The 26,399-nt window shown below is 41.3% G+C and overlaps 1 protein-coding gene across 7 annotated transcripts in view; it reads left to right on the forward strand.

Annotated features, from left to right (window-relative positions):
• LOC137375517 (la-related protein 1B-like) overlaps window positions 1-21,805 on the forward strand; it is a 121,158-nt gene extending 99,353 nt beyond the window's left edge. For 6 of the 7 annotated variants that reach the window (XM_068042885.1, XM_068042882.1, XM_068042906.1 and 3 more), the window contains 5 exons: window positions 5,619-5,779; window positions 9,948-10,092; window positions 18,526-18,635; window positions 18,735-18,862; window positions 19,921-21,805. In XM_068042885.1, coding sequence (XP_067898986.1) covers window positions 5,619-5,779; window positions 9,948-10,092; window positions 18,526-18,635; window positions 18,735-18,862; window positions 19,921-20,169 — 793 coding nt within the window. In that variant the 3' untranslated portion in view covers window positions 20,170-21,805. The remainder of the gene's footprint in view (window positions 1-5,618; window positions 5,780-9,947; window positions 10,093-18,525; window positions 18,636-18,734; window positions 18,863-19,920) is intronic. The other variant, XM_068042901.1, reaches the window with a different exon arrangement.
• The last annotated feature ends 4,594 nt before the right edge of the window (window positions 21,806-26,399 follow it).

Raw genomic sequence — 26,399 nt, forward strand, 5'->3', positions numbered from 1 at the left:
TGTAACCATTTGCACAATAATTGTAATGCCAAATTTGCAATGTTAATTGAAGTGCCGTAACAAATGCCCAGTCAGTACACTGCATATGTTCACTTGTCTCAATAGCTTAATAATATTGTCTGTCAAATTTCAGGAGGTTCCTTTATTCATGCTGAATTCTTAACCATTCAGTTTGTTAGATATTTTTATTCATCAATAATACTTCCTGTAGTTCACAAGTACGCTATTCTATTTAACCCAATGTGTATTGCTATTTGGTAACAATGGGCTGGATTTTCTACCCATTGCCTGTGTGGAAAATCTAGCCCTATGGTGCAACAATTATTTAGTAAGTTTGTGAATGTTGTACATCTAACTTCCAAATGCTATAAATGCCATTCTAAACTAACAAAAATGACAAAGCAAAAGAAAATATACTAAGCAAAATTATCTAATACAGCTGTAGCACTCCAGATTTACTTTGCACCAGCAGTGCACATGGTTTCTTTCATGACTAGTTCATGAGAGTTTAAAAACCCTGCTTTTTAGAGCCAATAGCTAGAATCATGGAAACTTATAGCACAGGAGGCCATTCGGCCCATCATACCCATGCTGGCCGGCAGTTCTTGGTTTGTAGTTTTGTAAGTTACAGTACTTGAAGTGCATATCCAAGTACTTTTTAAATGTTACGAGGGTTTCTGTCTCTATCACCCTTTCAGGCAATGAGTTCCAGATCCCCACTGCCACCTAGGTGAAAAAATTTCCCCTCGAATTCCCTCTAAATCTCCTACTTACTCTAAATCTATGCCCACAAGTAATTGTATAAATATTAACCTAGAAGATTTCAAGTTTTGAATCTCTGACCACTTTTCCTGCATTTTTTTGGTTATAGATTTTACATCTCAACCGCATTGCTCAAAAGCATTGCGGAAAAACGATTAATATATCTTTCTTTGGGGCTCGGGGTGGTTTGAAATGCTGCAGTTCAATTTGCATTAATTGCTTGCCAGTACTGTGGCACCCAAATTTCCCAGCTCTTCCAGTTGAAGGCTAACTAACGATATTGAGTAAATTTCATAAAGATCTCTAGGAAAACAAACGAGGCTTCCAGAAATGATTTTTGTCTTTTTGTCCATTTTAAGTTCCATGTTTTGCTTTAAAGTAATACTAAAGTATTGGCAACAGTTAAATAGCAGTATTTATTTTAATTTATTGATTTAAAGGCATGTTTCAAAAGAAATTTTCTTTTCCTTCCCTTTTAGTAATGATGATCCTTCACTCTTTGAAGTCCTACCATGAAGGAGTCGTCATTTATTAAGTCAACCAGTTAATCCTAAATAAAAACAAAAAGTGCTGGATATACTCAGCAGGTCAGGCAGCATCCGTGGCGAGAGAAGCAGAGTTAACGTTCAGGGTCTGTGACCTTTCATCAGACAGTCATCTTTCTGATCTTTCATCCATTCTGATGAAAGGCCACAGACCTGAAACGTTAACTCTGCTTCTCTGTCCACAGATGTTGCCTGACCTGCTGAGTATTTCCAGCACTTTGTTTTTATTTCATATATCCAGCATCTGCAGTATTTTGCTTTTATTTCAGTTAACCCTAAAACTTATTGCTACCACAGACACTAACACAAAGCGGCAGTTTTACACCTATACAGGGAGAATATGAAAGCAATGGCAGCAGAAACGGTAGGGGAGCTGGAAAGACATACCCACGGGCCCAAACAGACCAAGAGGGCAGTGCAAGGTGTAGACGTCTGGAGTTTCCACTTTGAGCTTGATTGGAGGACAAATTGCAGTCAAAATTGTGCTAGTTGTGATAAATGTTTTTCCCCTCAAGTTGCCGCTCCAATTTACATATTGCCAAGCATAGAATCTGCCATGAACCAGTATAACTGGGCAGAGGTCCTGGTCTACATTGGTACCAACGATATAGGTAGAAAAAGGGATGAGGTCCTACAGGCTGAGTTTAAGGAGTTAATAAAAAGATTAGCAAGCAGGACCTCAAAGATAGTAATCTCCAGATTATTCCCAAGGCCGCATGCGAGTGAGAATAGAAATACAAGAATACACCAAATGAGTGCGCGGCTGGAATGATGGTGCAGGAGACAGGGCTTCCGATTTGCAGGGCATTGGGACTGGTTCTGAGTAAGGTGGAACCTGCACAAGCTGGACGGTCTACACCTCAATAGGACTGGGGCGAATATCCTCGCAGTAAGGTTGGCTAGTGATGTTGGGGATGGTTTAAAACTAGATTGGCAAGTAAAATCAAAGAGTGCACTTCCAAATAGTGAGTGAGAGGGAGATAGAAGAACAAATATGTAGGGAACTTTGAGTGCAAAAACAATAGGGCAATAATAGCTGTGGATTTCATATCCTGATATCAACTGCGATATAAAGTGTGAAGGCATAGAGGGCACAAAATTCTTAAACTGCATTCAAGAGAACTTTTTTAACCAGCACGTAACAAACCCAATGCAAGGGAGCGCAATTCTAGATTTAGTCTTAAAGAAAGCTGGGCAAGTGAATGAAGTAGCAGTGGGTGACCATTTTGGAGAGAGTGACCACAATATAGTTAGATTTAGCATTATTATGGAAAAGGACAAGGATAGAACAGGGGTAAAAGTTCTAAATTGGGGGAAGGCAAATTTTACCAAGCTTAAAGGTGATCTGGCGAAATCTAGATACAGCTACTTGAAGGAAAATCAGTGACAAACCAATGGGAGGCATCCAAAAGCGAGATCCTACAGGCACAGTGTAAACATGTCCCCACAAAGAAAAAGGGTGGGACTGCCAAATCTAGAGCCCCCTGGTTATCTAGAAGCAGACAGAAGCATAAAGCAGAAAAAGGAAGCTAATGACCATCACAAAAAACTTAATACTTTAGAAAGCCTAGAGGAGTATAGAAAGTGCAGGGGTGAAGTGAAAAAGGAAATTAGGAAAGCAAAGAGAGGACATGAAAAAATATTGGCAAGTAAAATCAAGGAAAACACTAAGATGTTTTATCAATACATTAAGAGCAAGAGGATAACTAAGGAAAGGGTAAGGCCCATCAGTGATGTACAAGGTAACTTATGCTTGGATGCAGATGTGGGCAGGATTCTTAATGAGTACATTGTCTCTGTCTTCACAAAGGAGAGGGATGATGCAGACATTGTAGTAAAAGAGGAGGAGTGTGAAATATTAGATACGATAAGCATGACCGAGGAAGTATTACAGGGTCTGACATCCTTGAAAGTGGATTAATCACCAGGGCTGGATGGATTGTATCCCAGATTGCCAAAGGAAGCCAGGGAGGAATTGGCAAATGCTCTTGAGGATCATCTTCAAATCCTCATTAGATACAGGTGAGGTACAAGAGGATTGGAGGTCTGCAAACATTGTGCAATTGTTTAAAAAGGGTGCGAGGGATAGACCAAATAATTCTAGGCCGGTCAATCTGACCTCAGTGGTGGGAAAATTATTAGATTCAATTCTGAGTGATAGGATAAACTGTCACTTAGGCATGGCTTAATCAGGGATAGTCAGCATGGATTTGTTAAGGGAAGGTCATGTCTTATTAACTTAATTGAATTTTTTGAGGTAGTAACCAGGAGAATTGATGAGGATAGTGCCGTAGATCTTGTCTACATGGATTTTAGTAGGGCATTTGACAAGGTCCCACATGGCAGACTGGGGAGAAAAATAAAAGCTCATGGGAATGTGGCGAGTTGGATCCAAAATTGGCTGTGACAGGAAATAAAGGGTAATGTCGACGGATAATGTTTTTGAGAATAGAAGGCAGTTTCCAATGGCGTTTCACAGGGCTCAGTGTTGGGTCCCTTGCTGTTTGTGGTATATACTAATGATTTGAACTTAAATGTGGGAGGTATGATTGCGAAATTTGCAGATGACACAAAAATTGGCCGTGTAGATGATAGTGAAGAGGATATCTGTAGACCCCAGGACGATATCAATGGTTTGGTTGAGTAGGCGGAAAAGTGGTAAATGGAATTCAATCCGGAGAAGTGTAAGGTAATACATTTGGGGAGGGCAAACAAAGCAAGGGAATACACAATAAACGGGAGCATGTTGAGAGGAGAGGAAGTGAGAGACCTTGGAATGCATGTCCACAGGTCCCTGAAGGTGGCAGAGCAGGTAGATAAAGTGGTGAAGAAGGCATTTGGAATGCTTTCCTTTATTGGCCGACGTATAGAGTACAAAAGCAGGGATGTAATGCTGGTTAAGCTGGAGTATTGCGTACAGTTCTGGTCACTGCATCACAGGAAGGACGTAATTGCTCTGGAGAGAGCACAGAGGAGATTTACGAGAATGTTGCCAGAACTTGAAAATTGCAGCTATGAGGAAAGACTGAATAGGCTCGGCTTGTTTTCCTTCGAACAGAGGAGGCTGAGGAGTGACTTAATTGAGGTGTACAAAATTATGAGGGGCCTAGATAGAGTAGATGGGAAGGATCTGTTTCCTGTAGCGGAGAGGTCAATTACCAGGGGGCACAGATTTAAGGTGATTGGTAGAAGGATTAGAGGGGACATGAGGGTGGTGGGTATCTGGAATTCACTGCCCGGATCGCTGGTGGAGACAGAAACCCTCAACTCATTTAAAAGGTACCTGGACCTGCACCTGAAGTGCTGTAACCTGCAAGGCTACGGACCAGGTGTTGGAAAGTGGGATTAGATTGGGCGGCTAGTTTTTTTTCTTCAGCTAGTGCAGACACGATGGGCTGAATGGCCTCTTTCTGTGCCGTAACGTTTCTATGGTTCTTTGGCATTATGGGGAACAGATAGGGTAGATGTGAGAGAAACCATTTCCACTGGTTGGGGAGTTTAGGACTAGAGGGCATAGTCTTTTTAAAAAAAAAAGCAAGACCTTCCAGGAATGAAATTCGTAAACAGTTCTACACACACAGGGTGGTAGAAGTTAGGTACTCTTCCACAATCAGCAATTGATAGATCAGTTGTTAATTTCAAATATGAGGTTGATAGATTTTTATTAACCAAATTTATTAAGGAATATGGGGCCAAGACTGGCATATGGAGTTAGTTGCATATCAGCCATGATCTCATTTAAAGGCATAACAGGCTCAAGGGGCTAACTGGCCTACTCCCATTCCTTTGTTCCTAAAATCAGCATATTTAATCTACCACTTGTGAGTAACCTAATTTTAAATAACTGAAAATGACTGACTTTTAAAATATTTGCAAATTACATTGGTGTACAGTAGTCAGTTTCTTAAATATTGTGAAAGGTTAAAAGCTTTTAAACCTCATCTATTGGTGGCTTTTAAGAGCTTCCTCGAAGGCCCACAAATGGTTGCAATTAGTGGAAACTCACAAGGATTATAAATTTGATCTGGGTGTGTGGCCAGCTTCAAGTATGACGTTTGTTTTTTGAACTAGTGCAGAAGTTGACATTGAACGTACTTTGTGCTTAAAATTCTGCATGCTTGAGTGCTGGTTTGTCCGGTTTCTGGCAAATTGTGCTGAAAAAACCAGCACAAACTACCAAAACCCCTGCCCAGAAAGTGGAGAAAGTACAAACCTGTTCCAGCGTTCCATCCACAGGAAATAAGATGGAAGACACTAGTGAGGAAAATAAGATTTAAACTCCTAGCATTGACATTGTTTTTGTCTGTTTAGTAGTTCAAATGCTAGCCCTTCAGAAAGCGCACCATTTGTTGGAAGTCACAGCTGTACACCGAACTCTCTACCCAAGTTCCAGCATCCTTCCCATGAGCTTTTAAGAGAAAATGGCTTCACTCAACAAGTTTACCACAAATATCGTCGAAGGTGTTTAAATGGTGAGCCTGTTTCCTGTATCTTGTTTAAGTGGAGGTTGGATACTTTATGAGTAAAGTGCACATAAAGGAAGCTAGACATCACAAATAGAGGCTTATCATAGAGGTTTGTACAGTGCTTTTCATTTCAAGATAACTTTGAAATAAACTAACCATAATGAAAGTTTCTCCTAGTGTACAACTGAAAAAATGAAAATATTTTAATCTTAAGTCATCACAAGGTGACTATTTTTGAGTGGTGTAGCAAGAACTGACAAATGGCAGACTGCTTCACTTAGTTGCAAGGGTTCTGTGATAAATGTCTGAGTAGTCTCAACCGAGTGTATCAGGCCTGTGTCCTCAGTACCTTGCTCTACGGCAGCGAGGCCTGGACAACGTATGCCAGCCAAGAGCGACGTCTCAATTCATTCCATCTTCGCTGCCTTCGGAGAATACTTGGCATCAGGTGGCAGGACTATATCTCCAACACAGAAGTCCTTGAAGCGGCCAACACCCCCAGCTTATACACACTACTGAGTCAGCGGCGCTTGAGATGGCTTGGCCATGTGAGCCGCATGGAAGATGGCAGGATCCCCAAAGACACATTGTACAGCGAGCTCGCCACTGGTATCAGACCCACCGGCCGTCCATGTCTCCGTTATAAAGACGTCTGCAAACGTGACATGAAATCGTGTGACATTGATCACAAGTCGTGGGAGTCAGTTGCCAGCATTCGCCAGAGCTGGCGGGCATTCGCCAGAGCTGGCGGGCAGCCATAAAGACAGGGCTAAATTGTGGCGAGTCGAAGAGACTTAGTAGTTGGCAGGAAAAAAGACAGAGGCGCAAGGGGAGAGCCAACTGTGCAAAAGCCCCAACAAACAAATTTCTCTGCAGCACCTGTGGAAGAGCCTGTCACTCCAGAATTGGCCTTTATAGCCACTCCAGGCGCTGCTTCACAAACCACTGACCACCTCCAGGCGCGTATCCATTGTCTCTCGAGATAAGGAGGCCCAAAAGAAAGAAAGAAGTCTCAACTTAGTTTCAGCTAGCTGTGACTCTGTGAACCACAACTGAGCATAGTTTGGCAGTCTCACAAAAATGTTGATGTGCAACACGATGAAGCTGAAGTAGGGGTGGGGGGTGTGGCGGTGGGGTCGTCATATACTAAATGCGTTTGAGCAGTCTCAACTCTTACAATTGGTGCAGTAGAGAGTGCTTTTTCACATTGTGCTTGGGGCAATATAGACTGAGCATCTATGCCACACCTGATCTACATTTGTACCAATGCTGGATGCCAAAAAATTGAATGCCTTCATTCCCTAGTGCAGTATTTAATAATTGAAGGTTTTGATTAATTTCAAAAGCTAATTCTTAACTTGAAACTGAAAGCACAGTTTCTGGTGGGGAAAACGTATATATAAATTTTCGGAGTGTCCCCCTGATAACGCATGTGCAGAGTGATTGCTGCCGTCATCAGTGCATCCGAACATGGGTCCATGCATGTGCGTATCAACGTTGCCATGTAATGATGTCAGATGTAATGATGTCCGAGTATTACTTCACCCCTCAATGGCCGCGATCGCCGCCTCCACCTCCTCCAACAGTACCCTCCTTCCTCAGTACCCTCCTTCCTCCTGCAATCGGCACCTCAATCGCCACTTCTCTTCCCTGCTCCCTCCAACAATTGGCACCTCTGTTGCCGCTTCTCTTCCCAGCTCCCTCCCGCTGTTCTCTCCCACACCCGCCTGCTTGAAACTGTTGCCACCTGCTCGCCACAGCACCCCGCCTTGCTGCTAGCACCCCACTTTCTTTCCTCCTCCCCGGCCGCTTCTCTGTCTGGGGAGCAAGTGGTGGGAATTAATGGCAGGTGGAATGGAGTAGCAAAGAGTTGGGAGGGGCAGGATGGAATGGCGAAAAGGCGGGAGGGAGCAGGGAGGAGAAACGACGCTCGCAGGAGGGAGCGGGAAACAATGTGACGATTGAGGCAGCAATTGCAGGAGGGAGCAGGTAACAGAAGCGGCAATTGCGGGAGGGAGCAGGGTACAATTGTTGGGGGAGAGGTGTGGAGGTAGGGTGAGGGGGTTTGGGTTCAAATCGTCTTTTTGTGTCAAATTGAGCAGTGCCATCTTTATTACTGGCAGCTGCCTGAAACGTCGCAGACAGTGAAGTTTCAGCCGATGAGGCTGCATTTGCACATGTGCCAGTACTGTGCCACATAGTGGTTGCGTTATCAGCAAACAAAGCCATAAATTTTGCCTCGTTGTTCAATACTTTGGTGCTGATTTTAAACCTAGTGTCATGCAGGCCCCCACCTGCCAAGCATGTTTTGCCACATGGACATTAAATTTTAAAATTGTTACTGGGAAGAAAAGAAGGCCTATGACAAGGGGTTGCCAAGCCCCTGGCTGAAAGACATTTTTTTCATACTAGCAGATAGTATTGGAACAAAGGGACCAGTCCCTGCCCCAATACACAGAAGAGACTTGGTCAAACCAGTCAGTCATGTGACCACCTGCTGGACAACTAGGGGAGTTTTAAATTGGAGAAAGAGTGTTTGAAGGGAGAAAGCTGTTTGCTCCTGGGCTGAGAAGATCTCTCTTCCGCCTGCTCCCATCTCTTTCTCACGGAACTGAAGAACCATTGACACATGAACCCCAAGACAGAAAAGTCTCCTACAGTGAGCAAGGTTTAAGAAGAATACTGGGCCCCAACGAAAAGCTAAATCTACCTACAAGCAAGGACTACAGCAAGCTCGAAGCACAGTAACAAAACCTCTCTTCAGAGATTGCCTCAAAAACTTTCTACTTTATTTTTTCTTCTCTTTTCTGTCTCTATTTGCATGTGCGTATGCATTCTAGTGTGGGGCATGGCATATATCCGTAGGCGTTAACTGAATTAGAGTTTAAGTTCTAATAAATTTCACTTTCCTTTAAACCAAAGAAAGCCTGTTTGTGCTCATTTCTTTGCCTTATAGTTGGAAAGTGGTGAACAAGGATTCACCAAGGGGGAGCTAAGACATAAGTGTGTTTAAAATTAAACCCTGTTGCAATAAGACCAGGTGAAGGCTAAAAGGGACCCCTACACACCTTTCTCACCTGGTCATAACACCTAGGAACCAACCAACGCTTCTGAAAGCAAGTGAAGAAAGAAGTTATGTCTATATTATTATTTTTAGAGACTTGCAGGATTATAAAACTCTGAAGGACATGCAATGTTATAGAGCTCTGACAATTTCCAGTTCTTGAACATGTTTTGGTGAAATCAGCTGGGTAATTCCTCCACAGAGTTTCATTGTTACAGTTCTGGTGTTCTCCTAGATTTATTTTGTATGCACAGCAAAAGGAAATTTCTATGAACTTCAATTAACTGAAATTTGCACTTATACATATGAATAAAATAGCATGGCACAGGATTGAAGAACCCTTTTTATCACAGGATTATACACCAGAACAATGCTTGGGTTGCCTACTGCCCACCCCTTTCCACTGAAAAGGTGTAAAATATCTGTCACACTCAGGCTCAAACCAATCAAATTTATTTACAAATAAGAAAATGATGCAGAAGGATACAGAAATAGACTAACTGCACAATACTTGATTTCTGCCATGCATAAACCTTGTAACTTTGAGTTTCTCTGAATAGCTATGTGGGAACTTTGTGCACTCCTGCTGGCTGTTTCGTGTGAAACCAAAAGCTAAGGAGAGGTGCCATCTGAATATCAAATGGATTGTTTTCAATGGTCTAGAGAACTAAGATTGTTGCACTTTCAACTGTCTGTCTTGCTTTCAAAATATTGCCTGATGGGTCAGATTAGTGGTAATGATGGTCTATTTCATCTACTCTACAAACTTGTATACATAACATCTGCAGACATTGTTATCGTCTGATGCAAGTAACTACCAAGTACAGGCAGCAACATCAAACAAGATAATGCAGCTAGGAAACATCAAAATGTGCATATCTCTAACCAGTTTTGGCTGGCTATAATCCTAAATCACACAGCCACACCATATCTCAGCCAATTTAAAAACTCTTTTTAAGGTACTTTACTTTAAAATCATTTTTTAAAAATACACTGTTTGAATCGTGACCGAGCTCTGGTATTAACACCTGTTTTCCACGCTCTTTCAAACTAATTTTAAAACTACATTGGGAATGAGACCGATCTCATTTCATCATCTTTACTTTTCAGAAAGGAAGCGATTAGGAATTGGGCAGTCCCAGGAAATGAACACGCTGTTCCGTTTCTGGTCCTTCTTCCTCAGAGATCATTTCAACAGGAAGATGTACGAAGAATTTAAACAGCTATCTCTGGAGGATGCAAAAGACGATTACAGGTATAATAACTAGTAGAAACCTGTAGTTGAAGATGAAAAAACAAAGTATGGTATAAGAAATGGTAATTCTTCCTGATTCAGATCCAATGAAAGATTATGGTCCTCTCCCAGCAACAAAAGCTTGCATTTATATGATACGTTTAATGTAGTAAAACATCCCAAGGCACTTTGCAGGCGTGTTATAAAACGATGTGCTATTAGATCAGGTGACCAAAAACTTGGTCAAAGAGGTAGGTTTGAAAGAGTGTCATAAAGGAGGAAAGTGAGGTGGGCAGAGTTTTAGGGAGGACGCAGAGCTAAAGGCATGGGCATCAATGATGGAGCAGTGAAAATCTGTATGCATAAGAGGCCAGAGTTGGAAGAGCGCAGAAATCTTTAACAATAAGTGAGAGAAACTCGTAGACTACTGATAGCTGCCTCTGCCACGTCCCTCCCTTCCACTAGCCTACCTGGCCAAACTTGCTTTAATGCTTCCCCCTGCCCTGGCCCTGAACTCATCTTTCTCTAGTTTCTCTCCTACCTTCCCTCATGCTCTCTCTGAGCTCATCTTGTCCATTAGACCCACCTCCTGCACCCTTGAACCTACTCCCATTAAACTGACCACCAACATCCCCTCCTGGTCCCCATGTTGGCTAATATTGTTCATGTTTCTCTCTTTGACTCTTGTTCCTTTCTGCTTCAAATCTGCCGTCATTACCCCTCCTTTTAAAAAAAAAAAAAACCCTTATCCCCACCAACCTTGCAAACTACCATCACCAATCTCCCTTTCCTCTCCAAAGTCCTTCATGTGTCAACTCCCAGATTGAGTCCCAGCTTTCCTGGAACTTCATGTTTGAATCCCTCCAGTCAGGTTTCTGCCCCTGTCATGGTACTAAGTAGCTGTTACCAAAGTCACAAATAACATCCAATGTGACTGACTACGGTAAATTTTCCCTCCTTGTCCTTCTCAACCTGCCTGCAGCCTTTGTCAAGGTTGACCATCCTCTCCAATGCCTCTCCACTGTCATCCAGCTGGGTCAGACTGCTCTCATCTGCTTCCATTCTTATCTATCTAATCATATCCATAGTATCACTTGCAAGGTTTCGCTTCCTGGTCCTGCACCATTACCTCTGGTCCCTTCCTATTTCTCATCTACATGTTGCCCTTCAGCGACATCATCTGAAAGCACAGCGTTAGTTTTCATGTGTACTCGGGCCACGTCCATCTCAACCCCACCACCACCCCTCTCGACTCCTCCACTGCTAAATTATCAGGCTGCTTATCTGACATCCAGTACTGGATGAGCAGGAATTTTCTCCAGTTGAATATTGAGAAGACTGAAGTCATTGTTTTCGGTCCCCGCTCCAAATTCCATTCCCTAGCTATTGACTGTATCCCTCTCCATAGCAACAGTCTGAGATTAAGCCAGTCTGTTGGCAACCTTGGTGTCGCATCCAACCCAGAGAAGAGCTTCCAGCCTCATATGCATGCCATCACCAGGACTGCCTATTTCTACCTCAGTAACATCACTGGACTTCACCCCATCTCAGCTCATCTGCTGCTGAACCCTCATTCATGCCTTTGTTACCACTGGACTTAATTATTCCAATGCACTCCTGGCTGGTCACCCACATTCTACCCTCTGTAAACTTGAGGTCATCCAAAACTATGTTGTCTATGTCTTGACTCGCACCAAGTCACATCCACCTATCACCCGTATGCTCGTTAACCTACATTGGCTCCTCGTCAAGCAATGCCTTTTTTTTTTTTTAGAACATTACAGCGCAGTACAGGCCCTTCGGCCCTCGATGTTGCGCCGACCTGTGAAACCATCTGACCTACATTGTTCCATTTTCATCCATATGCCTATCCAATGACCACTTAAATGCCCTTAATGTTGGCGAGTCTACTACTGCTGCAGGCAGGAGGGCGTTCCACGCCCCTACTACTCTCTGAGTAAAGAAACTACCTCTGACATCTGTCCTATATCTATCACCCCTCAACTTAAAACTATGTCCCCTCGTGTTTGCCATCACCATCCGAGGAAAAAGACTTTCACTATCCACCCTATCTAACCCTCTGATTATCTTATATGTCTCTATTAAGTCACCTCTCCTCCTCCTTCTCTCTAACGAAAACAACCTCAAGTCCCTCAGCCTTTCCTCGTAAGACCTTCCCTCCATACCAGGCAACATCCTAGTAAATCTCCTCTGCACCCTTTCCAAAGCTTCCACATCCTTCCTATAATGCGGTGACCAGAACTGCACGCAATACTCCAGGTGCGGTCTCACCAGAGTTTTGTACAGCTGCAGCATGACCTCGTGGCTCCAAAACTCGATCCCCCTACTAATAAAAGCTAACACACCATATGCCTTCTTAACAGCCCTATTAACCTGGGTAGCAACCTTCAGGGATTTATGTACCTGGACACCAAGATCTCTCTGTTCATCTACACTACCAAGAACCTTCCCATTAGCCCAGTACTTTGCATTGCTGTTACTCCTTCCAAAGTGAATCACCTCGCACTTTTCCGCATTAAACTCCATTTGCCATCTCTCAGCCCAGCTCTGCAGCCTATCTATGTCCCTCTGTACCCTACAACATCCTTCGGCACTATCCACAACTCCACCGACCTTCGTGTCATCCGCAAATTTACTAACCCACCCTTCTACACCCTCTTCCAGGTCATTTATAAAAATGACAAACAGCAGTGGCCCCAAAACAGATCCTTGCGGTACACCACTAGTAACTAAACTCCAGGATGGACATTTGCCATCAACCACCACCCTCTGTCTTCTTTCAGCTAGCCAATTTCTGATCCAAAGCTCTAAATCACCTTCAACCCCATACTTCCGTATTTTCTGCAATAGCCTACCGTGGGGAACCTTATCAAACGCCTTACTGAAATCCATATACACCACATCCACTGCTTTACCCTCATCCACCTGTTTGGTCACCTTCTCGAAAAACTCAATAAGGTTTGTGAGGCACGACCTACCCGTCACAAAACCGTGCTGACTATCGCTAATGAACTTATTCTTTTCAAGATGCTTATAAATCCTATCTCTTATAACCTTTTCCAACATTTTACCCACAACCGAAGTAAGGCTCACAGGTCTATAATTACCAGGGCTGTCTCTACTCCCCTTCTTGAACAAGGGGTTTTGAAATTCTCATCCTTGTTTTCAAATCACTGCCTGGCCTCAGCCCTCATCTCTATAATCTCCTTCAGCCCTACAACACTCCCAGATGTCTGCATTCCTCTAATTTTGACCTTGAGCATCCCCAATTTTATTCACTCCACCATTGGTGGCCACGCCTTCAATTACCTCGGCTCCAAGCTTTGGAATTACCTCCCTACACCTCTCCGCTTCTCTACCTTGCTTTTCTCCTTTAAGACACTCTTTAAAACCTACCTCTTCGATCAAGCTTTTGGTCAGCTGACCTGATTCCTCCTTTTGTGGTTTAGTATCATATTTTGTTTTATAATGCTTCTGTAAAGTGCCTTGGGACTTTTTTATGTTAAATTGCTATATAAATAAGTTGTTGTTGGTTGTAAGACCAGAGGATGTTAGAGATGGGAGAGATGAGGCCATGGAGGGATTTGAAAACAAGGTTGAAAATTGTGTTGCTGGATCAGGAGCCAGTGTCGATCAGTGAGCATGGGTGATGAGTGAACGGGACTTGGTACAAGCTAGGATCCAGGCAGCAGAGTTTTGTATAAGTTCAAATGTACAGTGGGTGCAAGGTGAGATACCAGCCAGGAAACTTTAGAATAGTTGAAACTAGGAATGCAAAGGCATGGATGAGATCCAGCAGAAGTTGAGCTGAAGCAAGGACAGAGATGGGCAATGTTGAGGAGGTCTGGGTAGGCGGTCTCGGTGATTAAGTGGGTAATGGGTTGGAAATGTGACTCAATTGGAGCAAATCAGAGGAGAGCTGTGTGACTCCATCCGTTTTTTAAAAAAAGCATCTTGGGCTATGTAGTAACTTCATTCTAAAACGGGACTCTGCTTGTTTTCTTTGGTGTGTCCAGTGCTCTCAGTTTTATTTAACAGTAATAAGTGTTATAGAGAAACTATTTCTTAAGATACCCACTCATTGACTATTCAAAATATATAAAGATAGATATATATGGTATATAGTTGAAAATGTGGGTTAATGTTAATTTAAGAAGTGTCAATTGTTAACCCGACATAGACTCCTTAATTTGGATGACCTCACAAGCTTGGATGAGCCCTGTGCTTCTGATGTATATTGATTGCAGTGTGGGATTTGAATTTGGTTCTGATCAAACTAACATCAGACTTTTTGATCAAGGGTATGGTACCAAAGTGGATACATTACTGGACTAATAATCCAGAGGCCTGGTCTAATAATCTGAAGAAGTGAGTCAAATCCCCCCCCACCATGAAAGCTGGGAAATTTACATTTTTAAAATTCCTGATTTATTTAATTTTTTAAAAAAAGCTTGTATCAGTGATAGTGACCATGAAATTTTGGATTGTTGTAAAAACCCAGCTAATGTCCTTTTGGGAAGGAAATCTGCCGTCCTTACCCAATCTGGCCTAAATTTGACTCCAGACCCACAGCAATGTGGTTAACTCGTAACTGCTCTCTTAAATGGCCTATCATGCCACTCAGTTATATAGGGATATGCAGTAAATGCTGACATTGCCAATGACTCACATTCAGTAAATGAATTTTTAAAATCAGTTTGTCGTTGATAATATTAGTTTGCTAGTACTAATGGACGTACAAGTTAGTAACCTGCATGCATCAGTTCATCTGATTTAACTTAGAAAGGACAGATGGAAACAAAAAAGTTACTGCACAAGAGGAGACCATTTGGTCCATCGTGTCGGTGCTGGCTGAGAAAGCTGTCCAGCTTAATCCCACTTGCTTGCTCTTAGTCCATAGTCCTGTAGGTTACTGCACTTCAAGTGCAGATCCAAGTATTTTTTTTAATGCGATGAGGGTTTCTGCCTGAAAGATTGATAGAAGCAGTGAGTTCCAGACCCCCACCACCTGGGTGGGAAAAAACCTTATTCCCAACTACCCTCTAATCCTTCAACCAACAACTTGAAATCTGTGCCTCCTGGTTATTGACCCCTCTGCTCATGGAAATAAGTCCTTCCTATCCGCTCTATCCAACCCCTCATAATTTTATACACCTCCATCTCCCCTCATTCTCCTCCATTCCAAAGAAAACAACCCCAGCCTATCCAATGTTTTCCTCATGGCTAAAATAGCCTGGCAACATCCTTGTAAATCTCCTCTGTACTCTCTCTAGTGCAACCTTCCTGTAATGCAGTGACCAGAACTGTAAGCAGTACTGTAGCTTTGGTCTAACTAATGTTTTATACTGTTCTAGTATAACCTCCCTGCTCTTATACTCTATGCCTCAGCCAATAAAGGAAAGTATCCCGGATGCCGCATTACCACATTATCTACCTGTCCTGTTATCTTCAGGGATCTGTGGACATGCACTCGCAATGTCCCTCTGTTCCTCTACGCTTCTCAGTATCCTCATTATACCTTCTTGAACTTTTCTTTGTACCGAAGTTTGAGTTTCACGCAATTCAGTATACCAAGGTGCAGAATTTTTTTTCATCAACTATGTTTCATTTTATCCACTAAAAAGATTCATGTGAACAGGGCAATTAATCTTTGTCAATTCAAAAAAAATTTCCTTTGCAAAGCAGAATTTAGCAAATGATTTATGATCTCTCATAACTAGGGTAGGAGGGGCATTTTAGCATCTTGGTTAGGCTATACCAATTAGGGAAAGTTATGGCTTTGCTGTCCTTGTGGAGTAATGATTTTTGAGCCAGTCTGTCACTAGTTTGTGTCTAAATGGCTATGGTGAAGCTACTTTAATTTAAGGCAAATGCTGCAAGAGTCTGCAATGAGATAGATAACCAATTAATTTATTTTGTACACTATTGAGATTAAAGAAAAAAGGAAATTATATTTATATAGTGCCTTTCATGTTCTCAGATGAATTATTTTGAGGTGCAATCACTTATGTAAGCAACATTGAAGCCAAGTTACACAAAGCAAGGTCCCACAAATGGCAACATGTTAAATGGCTGTGGTAGTGATTGAAAGATAAAAGTTGGCCAGCAGCATGGGAGAACTTCCCTATTCTTTAAATAGTGCCATGGAATCTCCTGAATAGGCAGATGGAACTTAGTCTGAAAAATGGGGTCTCTGGTAATGCTGCACTTCCTTAGTAATGCACTAAAGTGTCAGCCTAGATTATATGCTTAAATGATTGAACCAACTGTCTTCTGACTCAGGTGAGAGCACTACGACAGAGCCAAGCTGACTTGAGGTTAAGATGGCCAGCTTTGGCTCCATTCTTTCAGTGTCTGAAGGTGTAGCTCCTTTGAACCACCCTTCCCATCAGCACACCACCAGGTTTTTCTTTATACTCTTCTGGTATACTGCTGTTTGCACATGGAACTTGATTGAGGGAATTGCTAACCATCTTACCATAGGCAAAGTCGTCTTCTATTTGAAAAGTTCAGCCTCCTCATGCAAAGCTCCTTCCTGGCTTAGCTGATCTGTTTTTGTATAGTGTACTTTAGAGATGTTGTTGCTTTTACACCTAATAGTTTTGCTAAGAATTGTAGAGTTTATGTTTGTGCTGATTCCTTACGTTTTACTGCTGCTTCTGGGCAATTAACAGAAGGCAAACTGACGAAATATCATCTGACTGCCATTGACCAAGATTGTTCTAGTTTATTTCTTCCCCATCATTCCCATGGGATTATACCATTACTTGTTTGTATGTGAATGTTGAACTACTTTCAAAGAATGGGAATTGTTCTATCTACAGTAAGTATTCCACCAGCATCCTTGCATAGTTGTTTGCTGACTTTTGAGGAGCAGTTTGTTTCAAATCCCTGCATAGCCTCAACTCCTTATTTCTGTAACCTGCACTAGTCCTATAACCCTCTGAGATCCAATTCTGGCCTCTTGAATATCCCTGATTTTCATTGCTGCATCATAGACAGCTGTGTCTTCAGTTGCCTGGGTGCTTAGCTCTGGAATTCACTCCCTAAATCGCGCGCTCTCCTCTTTTAAGATGCTCCTTAAAACCTATCCCTTTGACCAAAGCTTTTCATCATGACCTAATATCTCATGTGGCTTGGCGTTGAATTCTTTTAATAAAGTTCCTGTGAAGTACCTTGGGACATTTTATGTCAAAGGTGCTATATAATTGCAAGTTGTTCATTTGTTGTAGCTCGGTGGTAGCTTGCTTGCCTCTTGTGGTATCAAGCTCCATTCCACAGACTTGAGTACATAATCTAGGCTGATATTCCAGTGTGTTGCTGAGGAGAGCTGCATTGTCAAAGGTGCCGTCTTTCGGATGAGTCAATAAACCATCTGCCTGTTCAGGTGGATGCTATATTTCCTACATGACAACAGTGACTACGCTTCAAAATTACTTCACTGGCTGTAAAGTGCTTTGGGATACCAGGAGGTCTATAATTTTAAAAAAAAAATAGCGAGAAGCATTTAATATTATCTTTCAGTTTCTCAGGAGGAGGAGGATGCTAAAATTAGGGTTAATTGTCTCTCGGTAAAATCTGACTAGGTATATAGTGAAATTAAAAAATGTTCAGGTTGAATGATCTAAGCAAGTTGCAAACATTTACAACTGGTTCTTTATGCAAAAGGTATGTTGAGGTTATTAACTGGTAGGCTTACTGAATCCCATCAGAAAAATTCTCTTTCAGGGCAGCGCAGTGGTTAGCACCGCAGCCTCACAGCTCCAGCGACCCGGGTTCGGTTCTGGGTACTGCCTGTGCAGAGTTTGCAAGTTCTCCCTGTGACCGCGTGGGTTTCCACCGGGTGCTCCGGTTTCCTTCCACAGCCAAAGACTTGCAGGTTGATAGGTAAATTGGTCATTGTAAATTGCCCCTAGTGTAGGTAGGTGGTAGGAGAATTGAGGGAAGGTGGGGATGTGGTAGGGAATATGGGATTAATGTAGGATTAGTATAAATGGGTGGTTGGTGGTCGGCACAGACTCGGGCCTATTTCAGTGCTGTATCACTTTATGACTCTAGGTGGCAGGTCTCTGCTAATTGTATGATGAAGCTTTTTAGCATATAGTTCAAACTTGGGTCCTGGAGGTGGCACCAGTATTAAGAAATTGTGGAAGTGCTAAGCAATTTGTGTTTTGTCATATTTCCTTTTATTCTGCCCCCGCAATTTTTATTTAATGGGCCCCCACTAGATCAAAGGTGTGTTAAAGTTAATTGTATCATGTACAGTTGTATATTTGGTTCCTGCAAGTTTGACATTTTTAAACAATTACTGCTGGAATCAATGCAGCAGCTTTAGCTATACAGCACTCCTGTTTAATTTCTAACTTTGATTTATTTTGTTTCCCTTAAGTTTAGAATATTTGTCCTTTTTTTATATTGGTGTTCTTTTTACAGATATGGTTTGGAGTGCCTGTTTAGATTTTACAGCTATGGATTAGAGAGAAGATTCCGAAATGACATATTCAAGGACTTCCAAGAAGAAACTGTAAAAGACTATGAAGCAGGTAACTTTCATTCCAAAGCAATAAATTACCAGCAATCTTGTACTAATAAATTGGGTAATTTTAGATTTAAGATAATGACGTTGAGTGCCTTCACTTTAGGACAACTCTATGGATTGGAAAAATTCTGGGCTTTTCTGAAATACACTCAAACCAAGAATTTACCGATTGACTGCAAACTACAAGAATACCTTAGCAAGTTCAAACGTCTTGAGGACTTCAGAGTTGATGTGAGTTTTTAAAAAAATATTTTGTTCTTTGGTAGTTACGGCTACTTGGGAATGGTTTAAAAAGTTTTTCTATCTATAATTGTAATTAGCTAATTTATTCATCACTTGCTCAGCATCTACATATAAATAAGAATTGTAGCCATCGAATTGGGGGCAGAGGAGGAGATGAATCACCTTAGCAACATTATTTTTGTGAGAATGTTTGCTTTGCTCATCTTCCATTCCTAGTGCATGTAAGACTTTGGCCTATAAATTTGTTGATGCTTGGCCCATGACACCAAAGCATTCAATATGATGGGCTGTAAGCATGCACATTGTGTACCAACCACCACGTTGGTATAGATATCAAGAAAGTTGTCTGGGGTCCCTTTGGTAAAGGAAGCAACAGATGTTTAACCCTTTATTTGCATGTGCAAATTAGTTTGCCCTGAATGTAGCCATTGCTGATCTACATGTAGCCTTACCAGCAGTCCTTAAAGGGGCCGCCACCAAATAGGTAAATTTTTAAAAAGTACTGACCTTAATATGGAGATTGGGGGAGGTACAGGAGAGCTTCCCCCGGCTCCACATTATTGTCTTTGAGTAAAGCAAGAACTTAACATAGGTGATGTCCATTTGGGTCATTGCGTTTGCTGTTTCCATGGACAATGTAGAAGATGGCCGTTAAACTCTGGGGGGGGGGGGAAATAATTCTCCAGTATAGTCAAGCAAAACTGCAGAATAGTTTTTCATCTTTGCCATTCAACCCTGACCATGAATCTCTCATAACACAAACCAATATTAACTGCAAACTATGCTCGTCTGATCTTTTTAAACTTGTTTCCAGCCCGATAATTATCCCACTATATTTTGTACGCGAGTCTGGTTGGTACATATGGGTGTTTCCCTTAAATTTGATTTTGAAGCTAATGATTAACTTTATACTTTCCGATCTAGTCAAATAATCTGCTTGCATGCTTCAGCATTTTAAAGATAATTGTGTATTCTGCTCAAAATTCTTCAGTGCATATTTAATTCTAACTCTGTTTTGTTGAAATGTGTTGCTAACTTTTTTTTAGCCTCCATTTGGTGATGAGGTTGGTCGAAAGAGACGTTCTTCTGGAGCTGATGACAGCGGTCGCAGAAGGCATCTATCAAACTCCTCTACAAGTAAATCGTTAAATGCTGCTAAGCCCTTACTCACCAGTCAGCCTCAGGTCTCAACAAACCCTTCCAAATGGGATGCATCATCTGGAAAATCTGACGAGAACAGGAGCCAGAATACTGCTGCCATGACTACCACTGAACATGAAACATCTGAGAAATAGACTTGCTGCATCATGTCCCCCTGCTTATACAAATCGCATCAGTATTTTAAGCTCAAGGACCTTGTCCAGTTTTTAGACACTGCCTCAATGAAAGAAAAAAAACTTGAAAATATTCATATTACTTTCAGTTTTGGGGGGTGGGGAAACCTACTAAGTCCAAGTTTTGAGCTTTCAGCAAGCTGTTTTGGAGGAGGGGCGATGGAATCTTATCAATTTGTCACTCCCCTCATTTTGATTTTCAAGATTACCTTGAGCTACTGTTTACAGAAACGCATTCCTGCACAATATGCAAAAATTACACATTTGAATTTTGGGATGCCTTACATTTCAATGAGGATTTCTCATACTTCTTAAAGAAGAAAATGTATTTTTTAGTCCATTACCATAGTGCTTTCGTAGCCAGTTCCTCTTATTAATTATATATACTTATATCAGAGTACATAAATTTATTTCTGGGAAGTGTACAATTGAAATTACTTGGGTAGGGAGAGAATAAAATCTGGAAAGAAAAACTATTACATCCAAGATGGTATAACCAAGGTTGCAACATAGTTGAATGAATGAATAACTTAATAATTAACCAAGTGTGTTGAAATTGGTTGTGCATCATCCTGGATGCAGAGTGTTTTAGGTTAAAGCAGTTGGTTATATAGTTATTGACAATTTAGTGGAGATTGTTACAGAATGAGTCACCTAGATGGTATGGTTTGGGCTTGAATGAAAGTAGAACTGAAGAAGATTGTGCAGCTTTTTTAAAAAATGGTCTTCTGAATCACTAATATCTTGCACTGCTTAAATTATCTACTGCATCTTGTTATGCAGGTAAAGAAAAAATAACATTATTCTCACTTCAGGAGGTATTGGGGCTCTGGTTTTGTTTCATCACTTTATTTTATGCTTATAATGTGCTTTCAGTAAAGCGCTGCAATTGATTTGTAATTTTTTAATGCCATTATACTGTTGTAAAATGTTAATTTCTTTGTGGAAAATTTACAAAAAAGCTTAAGTGCTCCTTTGCTGAAGTTATTTTGTTTAATTTTGCTCTAGGGTATTATTAAGACAGTGTCATTTTATTTTAAATTATACTTAGCAAAAGGGGTGTGTGTTGCTGTTCACATTTGTGAAAATTACTGGAAAAACTTCAAAATCAGACGCATTTATATTTAAATATATGCTATTAAGAGTAGCATCCTAATGCAACCAGAGAAAACAATCTATTGGTCTTCCTATCTGTTCAGTCTTGAATGCAAGAGTGTTTGGGTAGTAACAATGAATTACTGCTGGAAATCAGAGGGCTAGAATGAACAGTAGCAGTGTGGAATCCACATAACTACCATTCTAAATATGCTACAGCTGTACATGATTTAATTTGCTGAAATAACATGCATATCATATCGTAATGTATAATCCAGGCTTAAACCCAGCTGAACAAAGCAATTGTAAAATACTTGGATGAAAGATTGTATATACCATTCAAAGTAATCAGTTTAGAATATTTACCCTAATTTTTTCATCTAATGAAATAAGTGTGCACATCTAGCATTAGCGTGTGTAATTTGTGGCAATCTTCCCAACTTTTATAAAAATGCATATAAAAACATACAAAATGAATCCGAAAATATAACTGGTTGTGATTTTGTTTTTTGGAGACTCATTTTGGTGAGAGAGAAATGGCTATTGTAAGCCAAGTTTTAAAATTCTGAAGTACATGTACCACATTTGACTATGTATTTGAATTTATATTAAGGTTGTCACTTATTTTTCATCTCACTGTTCAGGAAAAGTTTGTAACAAGTAATCTATTTCCCAGGCTTCCGCCAAAGCTGCTCTTGGGCCAGACGGTAGGTAGGTATGGAAAATGTGGCTGTGTGCCTGTGTCTGATTTTTGTTTCTGTGGGGAAGTGCCTGGCCTCTACTATACTAACGAGATTTGCATAGTCACTTTAAGTCACAGTAGGTTTCTATAACTTCTGTCTTTGTGGTCAGTATTTGCAATCTGAAAAATTACCAGCAACATCTCGAATTCTTCTGCATTTATAAAAATCGCAACACTCTACTGTTAGTCATTCTTCACAACTGTGTACAGGAGTGGGTAACTATCTGGTATAATTCTTTTATGTACCTTCTGGTTCCAAACATATGAATTGTGTGTCTCGTTATTTCTGGTACTCGCGTGTAGAGACCAGAGATGGAAAAAGAGCATACACAAGCTGGCAAAAAACATACAGTTTTGAATTATGGTATCTTGATAAATTTATCAAAATAAGCATGTACCTCATCAAACGATTAAAGCTAAAAATATACTATGTTTGTAAATAGATTAGAACATCACTTGAACACATGACCGATCATGTGGGTGTATACGCAAGTGTCAGATGTATTTTCCCACCAATTTTGGCTAATTCCTAATCTATGTTGCTATTAATTGGCATGCCTCTGAGCTGCTGATAATTAACTGTTAATTGGTGGATAAATCCTAAATCAGAACAATGAGACGTGATAAAATAGCTGTTTCCAAGTATCCAGGCCCACAAAATTCAAACAGGGTGAACTAGCAAATTAATGTAAACAAGACTGAGTTGACTGCTTAAAGTGCTAATTGACACCACACATTGTCCACCCTTGGCTTGGGTGACCATTTCTGCTCTTGCACTGTATAGAAGGCAAGCCATCTGATATTAGCTAGTCTTGCCCAAGGGTGTTTCTTTTTGTTGTTTGGCTTAACAGTAGGTTGAATTTCTGAAGTTTGTTTTGAAATAATCTGGAAACGTCAAATATTTAAGAAATGCCACTGAACTTCTGAAATCTTGACTGCAACATTTTCCTTCACTTGATTACAATTTTGGGATCACTGCATCAAATTTTTAAAGACCAGGTGTAGCATAAATTCAAAACTGGCTATTACTGAAGCCCTGTGATAAATTCTAGCACAGGTAGGCTTTATGGATGCTACCAGTCATGTTGAATGGGCAACATCTGTTCTTTGTGCAACTGTCACACAATGAATTTTGAGCCAAGTTTAACCAAAATTTTGAGGCAAGTGGGTGATGCTAATCTATGTGCCTATATTGAATGTACCGATGTCGCATGGCATAAATGGGAAAAGTATCTGTCATTTCATTTTTCCACAGCTAGAAGTGATTTTATTTTTATTTTAAAACACAACTTTGAGGTAAAAAACCATCAACAAGAGAAAACATAACCATTCCCTCTTGCCAGTCAATGCTGCAAATAATGCCAGGTACCCAACTGTCAACATTCAGGGTGTCAGCACTGACTAAAAGCATAAATGCAGTGGTTATGAGTAAAGGTCAGTGTCTGGCTATTCTGCAGTAAGTCATAGTATCATACAATGGTTACAGCACAGAAGGAGGCCATTTGGTCCCTCATGCCTGTGCTGGCTCTCTGCAAAAGCAATTCACCTAGTCCCTGTTTTGAAGGCCTTGATTTGAATTTGCCTCCACCACACACTCAGGTAGTGCATTCCAGGTCCTAACCATTTGCTGCATTTTAACACAGTTTTTTGTGCTGCTGCTGCTTTTGTCGATCACTTTAGATCTGTGTCTGCTGGTTCTGGCTCCTTCCACCAATGGGAACAGTTTTTCCCTATCTATGCTATCCAGACCTCTCGTGATTTTGATCAACTCTAACAAATCTCTTAATCTTCTCTAAGGAGAACAGCCCCAGCTTCTCCAACCTATCCACATAACTGAAGTTCCTCATTCCTGGAACCATTCTCATGAATCTTTTCTGTACCCTCTCTAATGATTTAACAACCTCCTGAAAGTGCAGTGCCTAAAACTAGACACCATGCTCCAGTTGAGGCTGAACCAGTATTTTATAGTGTTTATTTTAACCTCCTTGTTCTTGTATTCTGTGTCCCTCTTTATAAAGTCAAGGATCCCATATGCTTTCTCAACCTACCCTGCAACCTTCAATGTTTTGTGCACAATGAAGTGGCTCCCTACCTCCCCAAAGCATCTCCGCTACCTACAAAACAAAAGTAGAGTGTGATGGGATACTCTCTCACCTGGATGGGTGCTGCAGGAACAAGAATCATACTATCCAGGCTATAGCAGTCCATTTGATGAGTGCCTCATCCACTAGCCTGAACTTCCTCTAGCATGCTGTGGCTGTAGTGTGTATTTACAGGATGCATTTGCCAACTTGCCAAGGCAGCATCTCTCAAACCCATAACCTCCAGCTTGCGCAAGGGCAACAGGTCTCATACTGACTTGGGCAGATTTTGCTCTTCCTTCATTGTCACTTGGTCAATATCCTGGAGCTCCCTACCTAGCATATTGTGGGAATACCATCATTGACTGCAGCAGTTCAAGACCCAGCACCATCACCTCAGAGCAATTAGAAAGAAGTAATAAAGCCCACATCCCAAAAATGAAAAAAGTCAATTAATGTCTGCTGTCCTCATGCCACTTTGTTCAGCAGTTTAATATTCAAACTTTGTTTCTAAAAAAAAAATTACACCAACCACGTCAATCTAGTTTGGTAAATGGAACTGAGACTGCAGAAGTGTAATGGTGTGCTCCTGATACCCTTCCCAAATGGTTGCATAGTCAGTGTCAGAAAAACACAATCTGTTCAGGGTCTGGATCTTAACTATATCCTGGGAATTTACTAGGAGTGTCTTGCAAAAGTCCCAACCTTCAACCTTTATGGCATTCATCCTTCAACCCTTAGGTTTGTAGCCAAGGATGTGTAAGGACTGATAGTAAAAACATGGTGCTGATCAGGGTAGATCAGACCTTGCTGGGTTCTTGTGGCTCTGTCAACTCAAATGAGGAATTCCAGAGCCCAGAACTAGCAATATTTTTAGAGATCAGTGTAAATCTGGGTCAGATGTCATATTAATTGGCTTCAGTTTTTTATGTTTTCAGGTTGTGTATGATGAACCTTTCATGGATTGCTTCTACTGACTCGGTCTCATCCAGACCACGAACAGTAAACAGGGGCCCTAGACTGCAATGCAACAACCCCTTGAAGGGGATTATGCTCCACTCGCTCATATATCTAAGCCGGTCTAGGATTCCATCAAAAATGGACTAACAAATTTCACAGTTATCCATTGGTGGAGAAGGGATCTTTAGCAGACAAGTGAAGGAGCTACTGGATACTTACAGCCATCACCAAATAAGTCCATTGTTTCTGTCCTATACTAGCACAGAGTGGCCAAGTCCCTGCTAGAGTTCTGTATCTAGACTACAGCCCCAGGCAAGGAAACTGTCTCATGGTTAACCAAAAATTCAAGAAGCTAACAGCTTGGGTCTCAAAGGTGAACAAATTCCAAAGAAAGTTAGTTTGAAATGATCGTCCTACTTTGTCATTCAGGCAATGTGGCCAAGAGGGTGGAAGGTCACAACAGACGTGGATATTTACTTCACATTTGTGTCATTCTAAGTGTGTCTGGCTGAATTTTCATGGTCATAGCCACTCCTGTGGAGCATTTTCCTTCCAAATTTCTTCTGGGTATTCCCAGATGACACTTCAATTTTCTTTGTACTTAAGCAATTGGCTGAAAAGTGCTGTCAGGCAAAAGTCTGCTCTGACTGGTCTTCAGCAATTGACAAATTCCAGTAGCTGTACTTCAACTAGCACAAGTATCATCTATTTAAAATGCGACACAATGGTTGTGGGCACTCTGGCCTAAGCAAACCTAGAAAAGGGATTCATGTGCAGAGTTGCTTTACTATCCTTAAGAGATTGACATCTATATGATAGGTAAACGGGGAACTCACATATTCAGTCTACTGGTAACAGCCATCTCTGTTGTCCTGATTGATTGTTAAGGACAACTGTATCGCTTTTGGCTCTCCATTTACCATGCCATTTCTGTATCTACCGATCTGCTCAATCATGTCAACCAGCTTGATGCTCTAGTGCCCACTAAAATGATTGCTGCCTCTCACCTTGGCCACTGCCCTGGTACAGCCCTCATCTCCACTCTCTTAAGTCCAAGGGATGCAGACTTGAATGTTTATGGTGATAACTTGTTTCACCATTAATCGCTAAATTTGGCTGGACCACATTAATGGGGGTCTTGCTCTCTGATCCTCTCCTGTTAAGCTGCTCACTATTCTAGGATCATTCTGGAATGCAAAAATAACCCCTGGCTGCTTTTCTGCACTACAAATTATCATCTTAAACCCCTCTCCCATGCCTCCTCTACCCTCGCCTCCAATAAGAAGTGCAAAGATCTCATACTCTTATTTGTA

This window comes from Heterodontus francisci, chromosome 1 (genome assembly GCF_036365525.1).
Source record: "Heterodontus francisci isolate sHetFra1 chromosome 1, sHetFra1.hap1, whole genome shotgun sequence".
Classification (NCBI taxonomy): domain Eukaryota; kingdom Metazoa; phylum Chordata; class Chondrichthyes; order Heterodontiformes; family Heterodontidae; genus Heterodontus; species Heterodontus francisci.